General features: G+C 41.8%; 1 protein-coding gene across 1 annotated transcript; it reads right to left on the bottom strand.

Moving 5' to 3' along the window:
* Window positions 1-2,907: 2,907 nt before the first annotated feature.
* vcana (versican a) lies at window positions 2,908-20,144 on the bottom strand. Its single transcript, XM_072387061.1, has 13 exons — window positions 19,745-20,144; window positions 17,195-19,624; window positions 16,986-17,134; window positions 16,367-16,757; window positions 15,120-16,246; window positions 9,203-14,891; window positions 8,990-9,103; window positions 8,759-8,872; window positions 6,627-6,785; window positions 6,251-6,333; window positions 3,995-4,139; window positions 3,646-3,828; window positions 2,908-3,553 (listed from the first exon to the last, which is right to left on the bottom strand). The coding sequence occupies exons 1-13, from the start codon at window positions 20,142-20,144 to the stop codon at window positions 3,396-3,398; spliced, it is 11,142 nt and encodes a 3,713-aa protein (XP_072243162.1). The 3' UTR covers window positions 2,908-3,395.
* Between the last annotated feature and the right edge of the window lie 1,954 nt (window positions 20,145-22,098).

The raw sequence follows: 22,098 nt of genomic DNA, 5'->3' as shown, positions 1-22,098 counted from the left end.
CATCAGTTTTTCAAAGTGTACTTTTCAACAGTACAATCTCATAGTTTTTATTTGCAGGTGGGGGAAACTCAAGAAGAGATTTAAACTGTATTGTTTAAGCTGTGAACTTAGGGGTCAAATGTCTGGAGTAGACTGCATGTCATTGTGAGGTCTTAGGATTAGACTTTCACATTTATTTATCCTTTGCCACTTTTCTATTCAGTGTCAGACTGGCAGCTCACCATTTAGTAAGACAAAAGGAATACTCCACAGTCTTTAAGAGGATTGTGGGAATCCATGGGAATGGGGTCAGAATAATGTGAATACAGCAGGGAAATGCAAAATGAATGTGAATGGGAGTGATAAATCTTGTTTTCAGTGGGGACGACTGAAAGAAACAGAAGATAAAGAATTTTTTTACACTTATTTCAACACAAATAAAAAAATGCAGCTAATTATTTCATCATGCTATGAAACAGTTTGATACGATTCACACACAATTCACACACAATCATTCTTCCATGGGCTTGTTTAAACAGACAGTTAAATCAATCACCAGCTGCAGGAGCCATGTTGACTGATTCATATGGTTTGTCTCTGTGATTTTAACTACTCAGATGTGGCACAAACTTTCATAGACTATACTAATGCTATACTTCTTAAATGCTTATCAACCTGATTAAGTTGTCAAGATATAAGCATCATAATTTATGAGTGACATGAAAATCCCGCTTTGTATCGGACTTACTCGAGGTCCCTGTTAAGGCCAAAAAGGCAGGAAGAGCCCAGGTATATTTCCTCTCCAAAATAAACCTTGAATCCCAGTTAAATTCCAGTGAGACCTGGGTCTAAGTTTTTCCACTGACGGGCCCTGTGACATCTGCATTTCATGAGGCCAGATTGTAGGTTTTACTCTCACTGGGGCACCCGGGAGAAGTCTTTAATCACAGGTTAAGTCTGGTGTAATGACAGGGTGGGCAGTCATAGTGAAAACCACAGTAACCTTAACATACACAAAGATTACATCCACCAACTTGATGTTATTATCCAGATAATGGTGCTCTGTGGAAGCAATATGATTTTGGATTTTGCGATTCTGCGGTAAAGAGGCACTCTGAGACCAATAATGAAGGGTAATGTAGTCAAAAGGTTTCTGTATGTCACAACAAGGAACTTCATCTGCTTTCTTTATGCATCACCATGTATGTTTTACCCTCAGACATGCTATTGACCAAACAATTTGAGTGTGATTGTAAATATGCAGTTCCATTTTAAGAATAATTTCTACCAAATCCTGCTCTTACTCCATAAGTCTGCCACATTTCACACCCCCGCATCGCCTCTGCACTCCCTGAATGCACCGGGTATTTACCAAGGGGCTTGTAAAGTATGTCTAATGGTCTCGTCAGAGGAATTTGAAGTGCAAGACACGGAATTACTATGAAAAGTCGGTATGATTATGATGTTCTAAAAGGTTTAACATTTTTAAATAAGGTTTACCTCTCATGACATGTTGGTGCTATACAAAAAGAAAAGAAACAAAGTAAACTCAGGTTTATGTTTTTAGTCTGACAGCACTACCTGCTGGTGATACCCACACAAGAACCCAACGTTTTTATTCATTTACCTATATACTCTAATTCTGGGGACCTACACAGAGAACACAAACCCTACAGAAGTGCTACAATAAACAACAGAGGTTTTAATTTACTCATATATTTATTTTTTTGTGATTTAAAGCAGGAAAAAAACTGTTCTGAAAAAAATTCACAAACATCCCAGACATTCACATTGTAAAATAAAATTTAAAAAAAAACGTTTTAAAAAAGGTTTTTTAAAAAGTTATATAAATATGAAATGGTATTATGTGCACATTGAGGCTAAAACATATTCAGACATTCACAGGCAGTCACAACAACATAATATTTCTCCTTAAAAAGGTTCCAGAAACACACAAACCACCATTATGTACAAATATTATGCCATTGTTACAAAACACAATTATTACAAATTATTGCTGATGTGGCCTTCTGTATTTGTCGGTCCACTGATGTTGTTAAAGATGTAAAAAGACATTAATCAATCATGTTGCTGAGTAATTCTCCATCCTCAATGCATCCCAAACAGTCTGTGAATGTGGCTTGTCTCCTGTTGAACATACAATAAAAATAAATGAAGAGCACTGCTGGGCCAAGTGACAGCCTCATATTTTGCCTGTGAGCATAAAACACGTGAGGAGATCGAGAGCAGCTTGAAAATAAATTATACGCATCTCTGCCTAAACAGCTGTTACGTTCAAGTCTTTCTGAGTGTTTCACAAAATACATTCTCTCAATGGCGGATTTGAAGTGACCACAATAACAGAAAAGTTCGGTGAAGAAAAGCACAAGTTGCAAAACATAAGAAAGAAAATGTTTTAAAATGCAACACAACAGCAACAGATGAGAGGAAGTGTGTGATTATGAACAGCATTGACTGCATGTAAACATGCTGTACCAAATGATTTTAAGTTACGCACTGAGAACACAGTAAAGGCTAATTAGGCAACACTTCCCTTCTTTTATTTCAAAATAGAAGGACATCAGTTTCCCATCCGCTAATAAAGGCTTTGTCAATAAGTACTAGGGAATCTTTCATATCAAATGGTAGCATTCCAAAGTCAGTAACATGTTTCTCTGTAGATATCGCTCTATAAACATGTAAACTGACATTACTTAAAACCAATGAGAGCAGAAGATGATGAGAGCTGGTAATTTGGCCGTGAAAGCCGACGCCCAAGAGAAGAAAACTGTTTCCTCTGGAAATTTCCTTAGATTTCGAGAAATATTACTCTGGAATCTGAAAAACAACTAATAAAACTATTAAACAAATAGGATTTGTTGTTTTTAAGTTTATAGTTCTGTTTGTGATACTCATGTAAACTGGATCTTCTGACATAGAAAAACTGCACGTAGTCCAGCCTGAAGCAGCCCAACCTAATAGATTCCCTTTATGCAACATAAGCGCCAATTTTTCTCTGTGAATAAATGAACACTGGCAGTCATTTGAAACACAGTTGGTGTACAAAGGTATGAAACAACTTTGTTGAGTGATAAGCTATGGATGAAGAAAAAAACTGTTTGAAAAAAAACATATATTATAAGAGTACTCTTGCTTTTCCAGCAGCCATCTGAAAGGTTTTATAAATCCACCTTGGATCTGTTGTACAACAGTGCCCTCTTGATATGAAAAGTCATGTGTCAACATCTAAAAGGCACTTCATAAGATTCCGTCGTCATCCGAAATGCAAGAACTGCGGGTTATCTTCTTAGTTTCTTTGATGAGCTTTCTCTTGTGCTTTTTCCTTCTCATCTTTCCACACAAGCATCCGGTGTGTGTTCTCGTCTCGGGGAAGCTGAGCCACAGTTCCAGGGAAATCATGGCCTCCTCCTCTTGTGTTCAGTTTTCTCTCTCCTTCCCCGGTAGCGCTGATTGTGGAGACGGAAGGACTCATCTTGCCATTTTTTGAAGTCGTTGACTCTATGGTGACCGTTGTGTTGATGTCTTCTCATAAAAGTCTTCAGGTAGTTCGATGCTGCAGGATAAAAAAAAACATTTTAGCATTTTTCAGTACACTAAATTAAGAGTTAGGTCAGTCTGTTGAGGAACAATACTAAGTGTACTTACGGTTTATGCAGGCGATTTTAGGGATATCCCATCGTCCATCACTGCGACAACGGATGGTTGGGATATGCCTTTGAATAAAGCCTATACGGCACTGGTACCTCACCAGCGAGTTGATTTCATACCTCACACGCTTCTTCCCAAAGGTACGTGCATTCTCTACCACTGGGGGTTGACTACAGGCCACTGAGAAACAGAGGAGACAACATTATTCAAACGAGGAATTTTACAGTAACTGTAACAGAAGATTTGCGTTTACAAAACAAATAGTTATCTCATTTCGACATTAAGACACAGTGTGTGCTTATTAGTATACTCAAAATTAATCAAAATAATAAGCTGTCTTTTGTACCTGTGCCCTTTTTGCAGGTGAAAGTGAGGTGGTAGTTACAAGGGACATCGTTCCACTGGCCATCCTCGTGCCATATCATCACCACGCAGTCTTCGCCTGAAGAAAAGAAGCTGTCGGGCTGGTTGGGCCTCCAGTTCTCATATTGCTGCAGGAAGAGCAAAGAATAAAAAGAGATGTCTTTGTGTCCTTTGTAGAATCTTTCTTTGAAAAAAATGTATCTTATTCTAACTCTACATTTATATGCAGATGGAGTAAACAGTGCAATAAAGGATATTGAATTCAAAAGTGATTCAAGAGTTAATTACAGTATGAGAATCATTTGAGAATCAACACCCAAGTTATTGTGAATGTGGTAACTGAATTTATCGTATGCTCCGTGATAATAGCTTTTATTGCAGAGGTCTCAGGGATGGGTTTCTGCTCTACTAGGTTGTTAATTAAGAGAATGTAGTGTTGATCAAGTTGCGGCACACAGAAGGTTATGAGAACCAACTCCGGTGTCTGCATCTTGATTCAATTAAGCACTCAGCTGGACACCAACCATGTTTACATACGTATTGTTACAGCTGTATATTTCCTTCCAGAAAGCAAGGAGAGCAGGAGTTTGCCATCACTGTGATTTTATTTAATGTCCACAAGAGGGAGTAACTGGACCCCTCTATGACCCCACGAAACTCAGAAATTCATGAAAACTCAAGTCTGGCAGAATCTGTTAGAGTCTGCAGAACTAACTAAGCGACAAAAATACCACATTTATAAAGTGGGCTTCAAAACTGTTTTCTACACAACCAATACCACAGTGACCCAAAATATATGCAAACGCATATATGACAACTTGATGTTGTTCAGAGCCGTATATCACGCAGTGGTTTGCCTTTATTATCTTGGCATGTTTGGTATTCATGTTATAGGACTGAGCATGTTTTGTGCACATGCACAGCCACACGTTTGTGACAATATTTCATCACACAATCTGCGTAGCTATAATTTCCATGTTTGTATTTGACGTAGAAAACTTCCTTACACATTCCTGTACACATGTATACAGCGTACACACAGCTGTAGAGCTGTAGGGCATTCGAGTTGAAATCGATGCTAACTGAGATCTATCAGCGCATTCTAGGTTCAAACAGTTTCTTCAAAGCTGTGAGTCCCTCCACCACCACCACCACCCAACACTCACACAAACTCCTCCAATCATGCCTCAAGGCTCTGTTTCTCTATCATTATGGTTAACAAACAGACACTGACTTCCTGCTCTGCTCACTTCAGCTCAACAAATGGTTGACCCATCAACTGCCCAGCAGGCCTGCATCCTCCTCAAAATAGCCAAACAAACCGAAGACACATATTCAAACATATTTCAGCAAGTGCCCTACTGTTAATATGAATACATTTCCTGTATTGTTTTCAAGAGTAAATAGTTCACAGGAGTTTCGAATTAGTCTTATTATTTATTTGGACTCAGCAGAGATGACCACCCACCTTGACCCCCTGGGCTGCTTCTATACAGTTTTTTTGTCTCACAGCAGCTGAGCACAGGTGTTGTCCATCTGTGTGTCAGTCTGTTTGGTTGCCCTCCCCCCAGGTGGTAGCCTGCTGGCTGAGTCTCTTGTGATTGTGGGGGATGAAGAGGGTTCATACCAGTCTATGCCTGTCAAACTCCCCTCCACACAGCGTCACTCACACCCTCATCACCTTTAAATCATTCTCCACAGGAGGCCCGTGCTTATCTTTTAACCCCCAGGGTTTTCTCTGCTTCCTCTAAATCTCTGCTCCTGGGGGATCATCTTTGAAGTGAGGACATCAGTCCGTGTGACACGGATGCACATTGTAAGTAGCCATTTTTCTGTCAAGTGAAGGGAATCTTCAGCAGCTACAGCCACAGCATCAAACACTTTTATGCTGTTTTGTAAACACTGCATTCATGGAGTTTGTGCACGTTTCTCCCTTGCTTGGTCTTTTAAATCTTTCATTGCTGAGGTGATTGCTTTTCACAAGTTGGACCCAAACTCACTGAAGAATTCAGTAGTGCCTTACAACATGCTCCACAGCAGCTTTATTAGCAGAGCATTCACCAGGGCGTAGCAATATGAGGCCAAATAAGAATACGTCATGAGAAAATGCTGAGCTCACAAAGGAGAACGGCTCTCCCTAGATCACTGCATCTGTCATCTGCATCCCTTCCAAATATTTACACTGTGTCTGTGCCATGTTTGTTGAGACAAAAATGTGTGAGAAAGCAACCTATCTTACCACAGGGCTTCCATCAGTCCAGCGGAAGTCGTTGTCAAACATCTTATCATTCAGACCGATCCACTGGTAGTCCTGTCCACGACCTGCCATGCAGGGTAGAGTGAAACACAGCAGATTACATTTCTCCTTTCTAATATTACCTTTTTAGGACTTTTCAGTTACTGAAAGTACAACGAAAGTTAGAGATAGCAGCATGTTTTAATGCCTGAATCACTTTCATGCCTTTCCTGCATTATCAAATCTCGTTTTTGTTGTGCTTTTATGAGAGAGCTTGTTTAGTTTCAGTCTTATCATGCCAAAAAAGTCTCACAAAGGAGTGTGTACACAAGTTCCTGCACTTCTCACTGATTATCTACAATGGCAGCCTTTCACTTACGGTTGACAAACTGTTGCTCCTCATGGGAAAGGATGCTGGCGAGGTGAGCCCCCTGTATGCGGCACTCTCGTTCTGCGGAGTCCCAAGTTTTCCTCTGGGGAAAGTACTTGTAGCAGTGCCCTTGAAACTTATGCCAACCATAGTCGCATGTCTCTGTGTCTGTTGGAAGAGAGAATGAGATGGAATTGGAGAATACTGGAAACATTTTGTTTAAATGTTGAAACGATCAACACACATCAAACGCAGAACAGTCTTATGAACCATGAACCTTCCACCACCTTAACATTCATGGCATCATCAAAACTAATAGATCTACATTAATCTTAACACCTGGGTAGATGGGCCTTCAGTTCTGCAGTTATTTCTGATACTGTCTGCAGGATCTGTTGGCAATTTAAGACGGAAGCCAGATAAGTGGCAAAAAGCTTTATAGGTGTAACAAATAAGATAAAATAGTGTTTTCTCTCAGAGTACCTCAAGCGTAAAGGTGAAAAACCACAATTACAAAAAAGATGACAGCTTACAGTTTCACTTAAAGATAATGAAATGCAACACGAACTAATCAGATATAATAATACATGTAACACTTTGACATTTGAGAGGTGAGTTTTGAAATAGATTTCTGTATTATTTCAACATATACTGAAGATTTTCACACTTAAAAAGCACCTCAGCCTTTACCCCATTGATGGCGTGTGTGAGTGCATGTGTGTGTGTTGTCTGATTGTCTCTCCCTCCCCGTCTCATTTCAGCCTCAGACAACTAGCAGACAAATAAAGGAGTAGGCTTTTTTCTGGGTTGTCCCTCCTTGAGTTACTTTTTTGAACTGGCAAAAGTTCAGATGGCATCTGTGTCAAGTACACAATATGGGTGGGATTCACTGATGAGTGATCAAGGCTAAGCTTAGGGCGTAGACACTGGTTAAGTGAAGTCAGCCAAAGTCAATGTTGCCCTGAAAGTTCAGAATTAGTTCTGCCTCAACACAGTATGTCTGATGTTGATTAAGCTTGGTTAGCCAACTAATGATAAGGAATTTAGATGTAATTCCAGTTTAATTATCCAAGATGGAGATATTAGGAAGTGATTTGAAGTCTAGTAAATTTGTAACACTTTGCATGGTTAAATAGTTGCATTTCTGCTTGGGAAGGTTCCTAACTGAGTGAAATAACTCACTTCTAAGTGATCACCATGATAAGAGCTGGTCAAATCATTTCTCATGCTATTTGGCAGTGGATACTCTGGACCATTCTTGCAGCTGCATGTGCATTTGTGTACGGTCACGGGAGTTTTTCACACATGACCTGGTAAAAATGGATAAGCTGCCTCTATGTTTTTCACTTTTATAAAGCAAACTTTAATGCAAAAGAGCTGTTTTCCTGACTACTTGTTGTTTTCTTTTTTTTTTTCAATTATCAGTCTAGCCAGTAAATCAATATATTCTTCCTTATTGGTTTTATGTAGCGTGCTTGAAAAATCCCACAGGCCGGAGTATCCTAAGTGCTATTTGCTGTCCATCTATAGAACAGTAACAGTCTGATTCTCTTAGCAACATGGTTGTCTTTTCCAAGTCCTTATGAATTCTCATTCACATTTTTTCCTTGACCTCTTGACTTTTTCCACTGAGCTCAAGGAAAAGTGTTTAACATGTTTAGGAGAAGAGATCTGAACACCTGCAGCAGCGTATGCAGACAATGTGTCAGCTGTCTGTGTCTGAAGCGGTGGGACCTTTTCATAGCTCTAACTGTTATCATATACAACAAACCCTGAGGGAACACTTTAAGGAGTGTATAAAGTGATTGTTGGGATTAGATAAAGATGATGTTAATGACTCAACTTATGCCTGGAAGAAATATAAGACATAAGACAATACTCTGCTATTTACAGATTGATTATATTTTATTTGTGTGTCTAGTATTTGAATGACTATTGTTTTTTACATGAGTGAGTGATAATATTAAATACTGCAAAAAGAAAAGATTAAATCAAAGAAGGTATGACATTAGAATAATTTCTTCACTGCATCTGCAGTTTTTGCTCAGTGTTGAAAGTTCAAATGGATTGTTGTAACAGGTGGCAACAGTTTAGAATGAAAGTTAGAAAAAAAGGCTTATTTAGATTAAATACAAACTTACCCTGCTCACAGTACTGCCCAGAGTAACTTGGGAGACACACACACGTGAAGGAAGCCAGCCCGTCGACACATGTGCCTCCATTGCGACATGGATTTGACTGACACTGGTCAATGTCTTTGTAAGAAACACACAAAGTCAATGAGAGGAGATGTTCAAAACAACTTCTAGTTTCTATGGTAAGAATCTCAGTATTCATTTATTCCTAATTTGATTGTAAGCGGAACATCCTACCTATTTCACATTGATCACCAGAATAGCCAGGAGCACAGATACATGAAAAGATACTGCCGCTCTTGTAGCAAGATCCCCCATTCAGGCAGATGTCCTCTGTGCAAGAATCAATTCCTGTATAGGGATAAAAATAAACATTTAGTTGTACGAAAATGCATTCCGAGTGGAAAGATTTTGCTGTATTCTATGGGAAAGCTATTTTAAGTAACATACCAGGAATTTCAACAGTCTCTCCAACGACAGTGTAGCCGAAATCAATCCCCTTAGTGGGCGGGGTATTTATTTCAATAAGGGATGGAGGTATAGTTGATGCATCTTCCTCAGAAAGATCTGTAGTGACTACAGTTGTAGCCAGTCCTGGTTTGCTTTGTTCTTGTGCTGGTATAGTTGGGAACGCTGCTGGTGACCTGGTGGTAATTGCTGTAGCATTTACCTTAAATACAGTCTGGATTTCATCTGGAGACAGGGATTGCTCTTCTGTTCCTTCCACCTTTGGTATTTTTGTGGTCATCAGCTCTCCAGATACATTATCAAATGTACTCTCAGAGCTGGAAGATCCACTCTCTGCCCGTGTGCTGACAGCAGCTGACAAAAGTTTAGGGGTGATGGTCTCAACCTCATCACCATCCTCCTTAGCGATGCTTGCTGTGGTCAGTTGTTTCTCTGAGCTTCTGGTGCTTTCTGGACCACTCTCAGTACTAGAGATTGATGGTGCACTGATGGGGGTTGTTGCTACGACATTGATAGCCGCAGCTACAACAAATGGCTTTGTTGTCTTTTCCTCTGATCTAATTTTAACCATTTCCAATGTTGGGTCAAAAGTCCAAGTGTTAGATGTTTGAATAACTGTTGGTGTTGTAGAATTGACCACAGGGTCCTTCCTTGGTGTTGACGTATCTCTGTTAGGAGGAGCTACTTGAACGCTGTCAAGGTCTTTTTCATCATAATCTGGGGCTGGATAATCTAGGTCAGAAATACTGTAGTCGGGTATTGCTAGTCCTGGTGATGGTTGGGTTTTTTGTGTGACTACTTCATCTTCTTTTAAAGCAGATCCTGCTTCAGTCACGGAATAATCCACCATTTCAGACATGGGGTGAGCTGTGGTCAGTGATATATCCTGAGAGGAAAAGTCAGTCTGGGGGTGGTGTGTTAGTGTGATCTCTGACCTCGCTTGTTCAAAGGACTCCCTGGAGATTGTTAATGAGAATGCTGGGGAAACAGTTGTGTCAAATTGGACTATGTCTTCAGGGTCTGCTGAAGCTGGGGTGGCATTTGAAGTGGGTTCCAAAGATATGCGTTCACTTGAACTTGTGGTGATCAATTCTTTTGTTTCTGAGCTTGTAGAGATTAGAGTCTCTACTCCCAGTAATGTGACAGTGGCTTCAGTCTGGCGAGTGACATTAGAGGGGTCAGAGTCCAGTCTTGACTCATTTTTAGACAAAATTGGGCTAGTCGTGACCAACCCACTGCTTTCAGAGGAGACATCAATGTGGGGATGTTGAGTGAGCGTGATCTCAGACCTGGCTTGTTGGAAGTCATCCTCAGGCTGTGTTGTATCTGGTCGTGGGGCAAAAGTGGTAACAAACTGAACCATGATATCTGGTTTTGAAGTACTTTGCAGAGAGGACACTGTGGATGAGTAAGTGGATTTTTCAATGGATAAAGAGGCAATTTCTTCATGAGCTGGAGTAGACATTATTCGATCAGTAGGTAATGAAACCAATGATACTTTCTCAACCTCTGAAGTGGTCTCAGCCCTCTCTGGTGCCTCTGTCTCAGATGGTGTGATTGTGCCAGAACCTTCCACATCTACGAAATCTGTCACACTTGCCACTGAAAATTCATCCGTTTGGTAGGGAGGAGATAATGTTGCTGTAGGTAGCGTTTGGTCGGTTTTCCTTCCACTGTGCAGAGAAGCATTGTTCGGCGTCACAGGCCCTGTCACGTGAGTGTGATCATCTGATCTATCCTTCCAAGTAACACCAGGAGGCGATGTGACTTTTACTGTCAGGCCATCAGATACTGTTTGATCACTTGAGATGTCTGAATCAGTGACATCTGACAAAGGAGTGAAAGATGGTTTCTCTGTGCTAAATAGCAAAGACACAGTACTTCCTATTGAGGTTGCTGCAATGTGCTCTGTCCTAGCTGTTGTAGTTATGTCCTCTGTAAACATACTTTGGTTTCCGTCTCCAGACATACCTTCATTCGTATCATCTGTGTCAGCACTTGGTTCCTCAGTGCTAAACAGTGACGAGGTTGTAGGTATAACAGTTTTTTTAGATGCTAAAGATTCCCCGTCAGATGGTTTATTGGTCACTGCCACAGTGGTAGGTTTAGTGGTCAGTGTGAAAATGGACGAGCTTATGGTTTCATCAGTTATACTTTGACTTGTGGGTGTTATGGTTGTGAATAATGAAGTAACATATGTGCCTTGTTCAGTTGTGTTGATCATATATTCTTCACTGGATAGTGATGCAACAGAGCTCAAGTCCATTGTTACAGATAAGGTCTGAGGAGGCACAGAGGAGGTGGAAATCTCAGTGACACTATCAGTTGTATTCCTTGCTGATAAATCACCCTGCCGTTTGGTTTCAGTCTCAGCAGTGGAAGTCACAAGTGATGTACTTAAACCGTAGTTTTCTTCAGATCTTGACTCAGAGGACTCAGATGTAGTTGGGGTTGCTGGTGGTGACAAGATGATTTTCTCTCCATGGGGTGTCTCCATAGTAGAAACACCTTCTACAGATAGTGATTTTGAAGTGGTCAGTGAATACTCAGAATCAATGTCTGAAGATGCATGTGAAGTTACTGGTGTCAGAGTAAAAAGGGTCCCTGAGCCCTCTGGTTCCTCCGTTGCCACTAAATTTTGTTTCATTGTAATTGCTGCGGCACCTCCAGCTTCCTCTGTCTGGTGTATTGGGTAAAATGAGGAAGAAGGAACCATAGAGATATCTACATCAATAATCTCACCATCGTCTGTGATAAGCTCTGTAGTGGGGCTGCCTTGCCTCATGTTGTCTGTAATTGTGGAGAATAGTTTATCTTCATCTTTTCCATCTTCTGTAAATATGATTGATGTGCTGGTTGATGGTTTCGACACATGCAGAACCATGGTAGGTGCTTGTTCAGTGAGGTCAGTCTCAGCTTGGTTGCTGCTGGGAGTAACAATCACAACCTGTTGGTCTGTAATGCTGTGATACGTAATGGTAGGAATTGGAGAGGACATTGACGTGATTTCCTCTTGCTTACGTTCACTGCTGGAGCTTACTATGGAGAGGTCAACCATGGTATGATCCCTAACTGCAGCTTCAGTTGTGTGGGGAGAAATTGCATCGGAGGAGTGTGTCGTGTGCTCAGTCACAGAAACTTCATCTTTCTCTGTGCTCGACCCAGGATGTTCAGTTGCTTCAGAAGTGATGGGACTTTCGGTAACTGGAGTAATTTCACTCTCAAGTGAGGAAACATGTTCATCTGAAGTGGGTTCAACTGAAACAAAGGTTTCCGTTTCACCTGCTACTTCTCCAAATGTGACACTTTCAAGGGCAGAGCGTGTACTGTTTGTGGTACCTGTTGATGCACTTTCATGGGTTCCTGAACCATCAATTGAACCATCTTCCTCTGTGTACACAGTACTACTCAAAGCTGGCTCAGTTGGCTTTTCAGTTACTGGCTTTTCAGTGGATGCAGTAACTGTTTTAAACAATGAGGGCTGAGGGACTGAAGATGCTGCAGATGGTGTCAGGAACGTATGAGCTGAAGTGTGGACTTCAGAAGGGCTTCCTCTTGTTGTCTCTGGGCTGTAAAGAGATGATGCTGAAGAGCCAGCAGCTTTTTGTGTAATAACATTGTCAGTGGAGTGAAATTGTTTTGTAGCTAACAAAGTACTGGACATCACAATAGAACTTGTGACTGGTACAGATGTAGTTGACCCACTGAAGGAAGACCCTGAATTCTCATCCTCATCTGAAGAATCATCTGGGTTGTTCCCACTGCTCTGCTCAGCAAGATAAGACTCTGTGCTGGTCATTTGTGAAGACTGGGTTGATGACAGCAATTCTTTGGCAGGATGAGTAACGAAGTGTGTCGACGACACGGCACCGACCATGTCTGATATGCTTTTTGTCTCCTCTGTTTCAGCTTCATCTGTTGCCACAATAAATTCATCCAGGGGTTTTGTGGTTGTTTCAGTGGACCCAACACCAGATCCACCTGAACTTGACTCCAAATCAAATAAACTGCTAGAGCTCTCCATGTCAGCATAGGTTTCCTTTGAGGTAAACACAGCGACACTGGGTGTTGCTATGGGCTGAGAAGTTTCACTTGTATGCTGACTTGTTGATGGTCTATTTGTGGCCGTTGCTTTGGTTGTTAATTCCTCAGTGGGTTGCTTTTCCTCTCTTTGAGATTCCAGGGGAATTTCACCTGTGTATGCAGATGCATCACCTCCTGAGTACTCTTGCTTAGGAGAATTGCCAGTTCCTGAATCAGTTACTGATGCCGTCACTGCCTCAGCAGTGGAAGAAAACTGGGTAGCATCTGTAGACACTCCTGTCATGAACTCAGATGAGTGCTGGGTTGATGATTCAACACCAGGCTGTGATGTGCTCTGAGTCCAAACTATCAGGCTTTCATCTGTTGCTGTGGGGAATGTGATTTTGTTCTGAACTTGGCTGGAAGCAGTTGCTGGCACTGCTGCCGTTTTCTCTGTACTGAAGAGAGAAGAAGCCGTGGTTACTTGAGATTGCAAATGCTTTGTTGTCTCAGCCTCAGATGATGTTGTTGTCAGTGTCGTGGTTAAAACCTCTGCAGGAGTAATTGATGTGGGGCTCTCTGTTGTTTTCATGGACGCTTTGGTCTCAACTAATGAGAATTCTGTGCTGATGTCATAGTCCTCTCCTTCCTCTGGCCATTCCAGTGGTGTAGCTGTTGAGATTTCTATACTGACAAAAGAAGATGTTACAGCAGGGGTTTGGTCCCCTGAGCCCTCTCCCTGCAATGTGCTAGTTGAGGGTTTTTCAGTACTGTGCATAGAAGTAGTATCATCTACTCTTGAAACTGCATCACTAGTATATCCAACAGTTGTCGTCCAAAGTTTATCTGTGCTGAATACAGAGGAGGACTGAGTATAAGCGGAAGAGGAAGATAGAGATTCCTTGGTGGACGTATAAATAGGAGATTGACTTTTAGTATTGTCAGCAGTTGTGATATTGGTGTCTGTTTTAAGAGTTGCTGTGTGCTCTTCAGAGTCCAGTGGAGTTGTTCCCTCTCGAGTATGCAAAGATGACAATGTAACAGTAGATTGTGAACTTTCACTTGTTCCAGATTCAGATGATGATGTTACTGCTGTTTTTTCTGTGCTGAACATGGATGAAATAATGGTTGATATTTCACCGTCAACTTTTGTGATAGAATCTGTGGTCTGACTAATAAAGTCAGCCTCATCAATGACAGAAATGGATGACTTTGTAGAACTTGAAGATATAGAAGCTGTTTCGTGTGAGCTTGCAATCACTGTAATCGAGCTGCTGTTTCCTTTTATTGCTTGGTCTGTAGTTGGCAATGAAGACAGTGCAGATGATTGCTCTGTTATCATTTCTTTTGTCTCTCCAGAAGAACCGTCCTCAATTGGGAATGTAGTCTCAGACGCATGTATGATTGGGATAACTGATGGGTATTCTGTGCTTGATAGCTTTTCAAGTTCTGTGTGATCACTTTCATTTTCCTTAACTGGCAGTGCTGTTGGTGTCTCTGTGCTGAACAATGAGGAACCTGTAGGACGTGTGGTGTGTTTACTGACCATCTCACTTGTAGGTTCTCCTGAGCTCCCATTATCTATTGTTGATGAAGTTGAACTTTCCTCTGGTGTGACCGAGTGTTCATCTGAGGAAGTTGTAACAGTCTGTTGCCTTTCATGTGACACTGATGTTGGTTTCTCTGTACTGGAGAGCCATGAATCTGTCGACACTGCTGTCTTTGAAGTAACACTTGTTTCATCTTCTGCTGATGATGTGACTGATGGTGATGATGGAATCAGTGTTGATGAGACAGCAGTAGCTTCAATGAATGACTCACTGGTGAAATCAGTATTGTTTTGTCCTGAAGTCTCTGTTTCTGTGCTGATGAGGACTGTTGATGTTTCAGGAGAAACTGTTACTGTTGCTGTGCTGTATAGAGATGAAGATGAAACTGTAACAGATGATGCTGACGAGAACCCATCCGTGGTTAGTTCACCTGAACCCTCTACATCTGTTGTAGTATGGACAGAAGACTTCTCTCTCTTATCAGTAACAGGAGAAACTGATGACATCATCGTCTGGTCTGTGTGATCACTTTCATTTTCCTTAACTGGCAGTGCTGCTGGTGTCTCTGTGCTGAACAATGAGGAACCTGTAGGACGTGTGGTGTGTTTACTGTCCATCTCACTTGTAGGTTCTCCTGAGCTTCCATTATCTATTGTTGATGAAGTTGAACTTTCCTCTGGTGTGACCGAGTGTTCATCTGAGGAAGTTGTAACAGTCTGTTGCATTTCATGTGACACTGATGTTGGTTTCTCTGTACTGGAGAGCCATGAATCTGTCGACACTGCTGTCTTTGAAGTAACACTTGTTTCATCTTCTGCTGATGATGTGACTGATGGTGATGATGGAATCAGTGTTGAGGAGACAGCAGTAGCTTCAATGAATGACTCACTTGTGAAATCAGTATTGTTGTGTCCTGAAGTCTCTGTTTCTGTGCTGTTGAGGACTGTTGATGTTTCAGGAGAAACTGTTACTGTTGCTGTGGCTGTGCTGTATAGAGATGAAGATGAAACTGTAACAGATGATGCTGATGAGATCATATCTGTGGTTAGTTCACCTGAACCCTCCACATCTGTTGTAGTATGGACAGAAGACTTCTCTCTCTTATCAGTAACAGGAAAAACTGAGGACATCATCGTCTGGTCTGTGTGATCACTTTCATTTTCCTTAACTAGCAGTGCTGTTGTTGTCTCTGTGCTGAACAATGAGGAACCTGTAGGACGTGTGGTGTGTTTACTGACCATCTCACTTATAGGTTCTCCTGAGCTCCTATTATCTATTGTTGATGAAGTTGAACTTTCCTCTGGTGTGACCGAGTGTTCATCTGAGGAAGTTGTAACAGTCTGTTGCCTTTCATGTGACACTGATGTTGGTTTCTCTGTACTGGAGAGCCATGAATCTGTCGACACTGCTGTCTTTGAAGTAACACTTGTTTCATCTTCTGCTGATGATGTGACTGATGGTGATGATGGAATCAGTGTTGAGGAGACAGCAGTAGCTTCAATCAATGACTCACTGGTGAAATCAGTATCGTTTTGTCCTGAAGTCTCTGTTTCTGTGCTGATGAGGACTGTTGATGTTTCAGGAGAAACTGTTACTGTCGCTGTGGCTGTGCTGTACAGAGATGAAGATGAAACTGTAAAAGATGATGCTGATGAGAACCCATCCGTGGTTAGTTCACCTGAACCCTCCACATCTGTTGTAGTATGGACAGAAGACTTCTCTCTCTTATCAGTAACAGGAGAAACTGATGACATCGTCGTCTGGTCTGTGTGAACACTTTCATTTTCCTTAACTGGCAGTGCTGTTGTTGTCTCTGTGCTGAACAATGAGGAACCTGTAGGACGTGTGGTGTGTTTAATGACCATCTCACTTGTAGGTTCTCCTGAGCTCAAATCATCTATTGTTGATGAAGTTGAACTTTCCTCTGGTGTGACCGAGTGTTCATCTGAGGAAGTTGTAACAGTCTGTTGCATTTCATGTGACACTGATGTTGGTTTCTCTGTACTGGAGAGCGATGAATCTGTCGACACTGCTGTCTTTGAAGTAACACTTGTTTCATCTTCTGCTGATGATGTGACTGATGGTGATGATGGAATCAGTGTTGAGGAGACAGAAGTAGCTTCAATCAATGACTCACTGGTGAAATCAGTATCGTTTTGTCCTGAAGTCTCTGTTTCTGTGCTGTTGAGGACTGTTGATGTTTCAGGAGAAACTTTTACTGTTTCTGTGTCTGAGCTGTACAATGATGAAGAGGAAACTGTAACAGATGGCGCTGACAAGAACATATCTGTTGTTTGTTCACCTGAACAAACCACTTCATCATCTTCTGTTGATGATGTAACTGATGGTGATGATGGAATCAGTGTTGAGGAGACAGCAGTAGCTTCAATGAATGACTCACTTGTGAAATCAGTATTGTTTTGTCCTGAAGTCTCTGTTTCTGTGCTGATGAGGACTGTTGATGTTTCAGGAGAAACTGTTACTGTTGCTGTGGCTGAGCTGTACAGAGATGAAGATGAAACTGTAACAGATGACGCTGACGAGAACCCATCTGCGCTTAGTTCACCTGAACCCTCCACATCTGTTGTAGTATGGACAGAAGACTTCTCTCTCTTATCAGTAACAGGAAAAACTGAGGACATCATCGTCTGGTCTGTGTGATCACTTTCATTTTCCTTAACTGGCAGTGCTGTTGGTGTCTCTGTGCTGAACAATGAGGAACCTGTAGGACGTGTGGTGTGTTTACTGACCATCTCACTTGTAGGTTCTCCTGAGCTCCCATTATCTATTGTTGATGAAGTTGAACTTTCCTCTGGTGTGACCGAGTGTTCATCTGAGGAAGTTGTAACAGTCTGTTGCCTTTCATGTGACACTGATGTTGGTTTCTCTGTACTGGAGAGCCATGAATCTGTCGACACTGCTGTCTTTGAAGTAACACTTGTTTCATCTTCTGCTGATGATGTGGCTGATGGTGATGATGGAATCAGTGTTGAGGAGACAGAAGTAGCTTCAATCAATGACTCACTGGTGAAATCAGTATCGTTTTGTCCTGAAGTCTCTGTTTCTGTGCTGTTGAGGACAGTTGATGTTTCAGGAGAAACTGTTACTGTTGCTGTGGCTGAGCTGTACAGAGATGAAGATGAAACTGTAACAGATGATGTTGACGAAAACATATCTGTGGTTAGTTCACCTGAACCTTCCACATCTGTTGTAGTATGGACAGAAGACTTCTCTCTCTTATCAGTAACAGGAAAAACTGATGACATCATTGTCTGGTCTGTGTGAACACTTTCATTTTCCTTAACTGGCAGTGCTGTTGTTGTCTCTGTGCTGAACAATGAGGAACCTGTAGGACGTGTGGTGTGTTTAATGACCATCTCACTTGTAGGTTCTCCTGAGCTCAAATCATCTATTGTTGATGAAGTTGAACTTTCCTCTGGTGTGACCGAGTGTTTATCTGAGGAAGTTGTAACAGTCTGTTGCATTTCATGTGACACTGATGTTGGTTTGTCTGTACTGGAGAGCGATGAATCTGTCGACACTGCTGTCTTTGAAGTAACACTTGTTCCATCTTCTGCTGATGATGTGACTGATGGTGATGATGGAATCAGTGTTGAGGAGACAGCAGTAACTTCAATCAATGACTCCCTTGTGAAATCAGTATTGTTGTGTCCTGAAGTCTCTGTTTCTGTGCTGTTGAGGACTGTTGATGTTTCAGGAGAAACTGTTACTGTCGCTGTGCTGTACAGAGATGAAGATGAAACTGTAACAGATGACACTGACAAGAACCCATCTGTGGTTAGTTCACCTGAACCCTCTACATCTGTTGTAGTATGGACAGAAGACTTCTCTCTCTTATCAGTAACAGGAGAAACTGATGACATCGTCGTCTGGTCTGTGTGATCACTTTCATTTTCCTTAACTGGCAGTGCTGTTGTTGTCTCTGTGCTGAACAATGAGGAACCTGTAGGACGTGTGGTGTGTTTACTGACCATCTCACTTGTAGGTTCTCCTGAGCTCAAATCATCTATTGTTGATGAAGTTGAACTTTCCTCTGGTGTGACCGAGTGTTCATCTGAGGAAGTTGTAACAGTCTGTTGCCTTTCATGTGACACTGATGTTGGTTTCTCTGTACTGGAGAGCGATGAATCTGTCGACACTGCTGTCTTTGAAGTAACACTTGTTTCATCTTCTGCTGATGATGTGACTGATGGTGATGATGGAATCAGTGTTGAGGAGACAGAAGTAGCTTCAATCAATGACTCACTGGTGAAATCAGTATCGTTTTGTCCTGAAGTCTCTCTTTCTGTGCTGATGAGGACTGTTGATGTTTCAGGAGAAACTGTTACTGTTGCTGTGGCTGAGCTGTACAGAGATGAAGATGAAACTGTAACAGATGACACTGACAAGAACCCATCTGTGGTTAGTTCACCTGAACCCTCTACATCTGTTGTAGTATGGACAGAAGACTTCTCTCTCTTATCAGTAACAGGAGAAACTGATGACATCGTCGTCTGGTCTGTGTGATCACTTTCATTTTCCTTAACTGGCAGTGCTGTTGGTGTCTCTGTGCTGAACAATGAGGAACCTGTAGGACGTGTGGTGTGTTTACTGACCATCTCACTTGTAGGTCCTCCTGAGCTCAAATCATCTATTGTTGATGAAGTTGAACTTTCCTCTGGTGTGACCGAGTGTTCATCTGAGGAGGTTGTAACAGTCTGTTGCCTTTCATGTGACACTGATGTTGGTTTCTCTGTACTGGAGAGCGATGAATCTGTCGACACTGCTGTCTTTGAAGTAACACTTGTTTCATCTTCTGCTGATGATGTGACTGATGGTGATGATGGAATCAGTGTTGAGGAGACAGAAGTAGCTTCAATCAATGACTCACTGGTGAAATCAGTATCGTTTTGTCCTGAAGTCTCTGTTTCTGTGCTGATGAGGACTGTTGATGTTTCAGGAGAAACTGTTACTGTTGCTGTGGCTGTGCTGTACAGAGATGAAGATGAAACTGTAACAGATGACGCTGACGAGAACCCATCTGCGCTTAGTTCACCTGAACCCTCCACATCTGTTGTAGTATGGACAGAAGACTTCTCTCTCTTATCAGTAACAGGAGAAACTGAGGACATCATCGTCTGGTCTGTGTGATCACTTTCATTTTCCTTAACTGGCAGTGCTGTTGGTGTCTCTGTGCTGAACAATGAGGAACCTGTAGGACGTGTGGTGTGTTTACTGACCATCTCACTTGTAGGTTCTCCTGAGCTCCCATTATCTATTGTTGATGAAGTTGAACTTTCCTCTGGTGTGACCGAGTGTTCATCTGAGGAAGTTGTAACAGTCTGTTGCATTTCATGTGACACTGATGTTGGTTTCTCTGTACTGGAGAGCGATGAATCTGTCGACACTGCTGTCTTTGAAGTAACACTTGTTTCATCTTCTGCTGATGATGTGACTGATGGTGATGATGGAATCAGTGTTGAGGAGACAGAAGTAGCTTCAATCAATGACTCACTGGTGAAATCAGTATCGTTTTGTCCTGAAGTCTCTGTTTCTGTGCTGATGAGGACTGTTGATGTTTCAGGAGAAACTGTTACTGTTGCTGTGGCTGTGCTGTACAGAGATGAAGATGAAACTGTAACAGATGACGCTGACGAGAACCCATCTGCGCTTAGTTCACCTGAACCCTCCACATCTGTTGTAGTATGGACAGAAGACTTCTCTCTCTTATCAGTAACAGGAGAAACTGAGGACATCATCGTCTGGTCTGTGTGATCACTTTCATTTTCCTTAACTGGCAGTGCTGTTGGTGTCTCTGTGCTGAACAATGAGGAACCTGTAGGACGTGTGGTGTGTTTACTGACCATCTCACTTGTAGGTTCTCCTGAGCTCCCATTATCTATTGTTGATGAAGTTGAACTTTCCTCTGGTGTGACCGAGTGTTCATCTGAGGAAGTTGTAACAGTCTGTTGCATTTCATGTGACACTGATGTTGGTTTCTCTGTACTGGAGAGCGATGAATCTGTCGACACTGCTGTCTTTGAAGTAACACTTGTTTCATCTTCTGCTGATGATGTGACTGATGGTGATGATGGAATCAGTGTTGAGGAGACAGCAGTAGCTTCAATGAATGACTCACTGGTGAAATCAGTATTGTTGTGTCCTGAAGTCTCTGTTTCTGTGCTGTTGAGGACAGTTGATGTTTCAGGAGAAACTGTTACTGTTGCTGTGGCTGAGCTGTACAGAGATGAAGATGAAACTGTAACAGATGATGTTGACGAAAACATATCTGTGGTTAGTTCACCTGAACCTTCCACATCTGTTGTAGTATGGACAGAAGACTTCTCTCTCTTATCAGTAACAGGAAAAACTGAGGACATCATCGTCTGGTCTGTGTGAACACTTTCATTTTCCTTAACTGGCAGTGCTGTTGTTGTCTCTGTGCTGAACAATGAGGAACCTGTAGGACGTGTGGTGTGTTTACTGACCATCTCACTTATAGGTTCTCCTGAGCTCCTATTATCTATTGTTGATGAAGTTGAACTTTCCTCTGGTGTGACCGAGTGTTCATCTGAGGAAGTTGTAACAGTCTGTTGCATTTCATGTGACACTGATGTTGGTTTCTCTGTACTGGAGAGCGATGAATCTGTCGACACTGCTGTCTTTGAAGTAACACTTGTTTCATCTTCTGCTGATGATGTGACTGATGGTGATGATGGAATCAATGTTGAGGAGACAGCAGTAACTTCAATCAATGACTCACTGGTGAAATCAGTATTGTTGTGTCCAGAAGTCTCTGTTTCTGTGCTGTTGAGGACTGTTGATGTTTCAGGAGAAACTTTTACTGTTTCTGTGTCTGAGCTGTACAATGATGAAGAGGAAACTGTAACAGATGGCGCTGACAAGAACATATCTGTTGTTTGTTCACCTGAACAAACCACTTCATCATCTTCTGTTGATGATGTAACTGATGGTGATGATGGAATCAGTGTTGAGGAGACAGCAGTAGCTTCAATGAATGACTCACTTGTGAAATCAGTATTGTTTTGTCCTGAAGTCTCTGTTTCTGTGCTGATTAGGACTGTTGATGTTTCAGGAGAAACTGTTACTGTTGCTGTGGCTGAGCTGTACAGAGATGAAGATGAAACTGTAACAGATGACGCTGACGAGAACCCATCTGCGCTTAGTTCACCTGAACCCTCCACATCTGTTGTAGTATGGACAGAAGACTTCTCTCTCTTATCAGTAACAGGAGAAACTGAGGACATCATCGTCTGGTCTGTGTGATCACTTTCATTTTCCTTA

This window comes from Leuresthes tenuis, unplaced genomic scaffold, assembly GCF_036924035.1.
Source record: "Leuresthes tenuis unplaced genomic scaffold, fLeuTen1.0.hap1 SCAF_6, whole genome shotgun sequence".
In the NCBI taxonomy this organism is placed as follows: Eukaryota; Metazoa; Chordata; class Actinopteri; order Atheriniformes; family Atherinopsidae; genus Leuresthes; species Leuresthes tenuis.
This window is presented reverse-complemented; position numbering and strand designations above follow the sequence as displayed.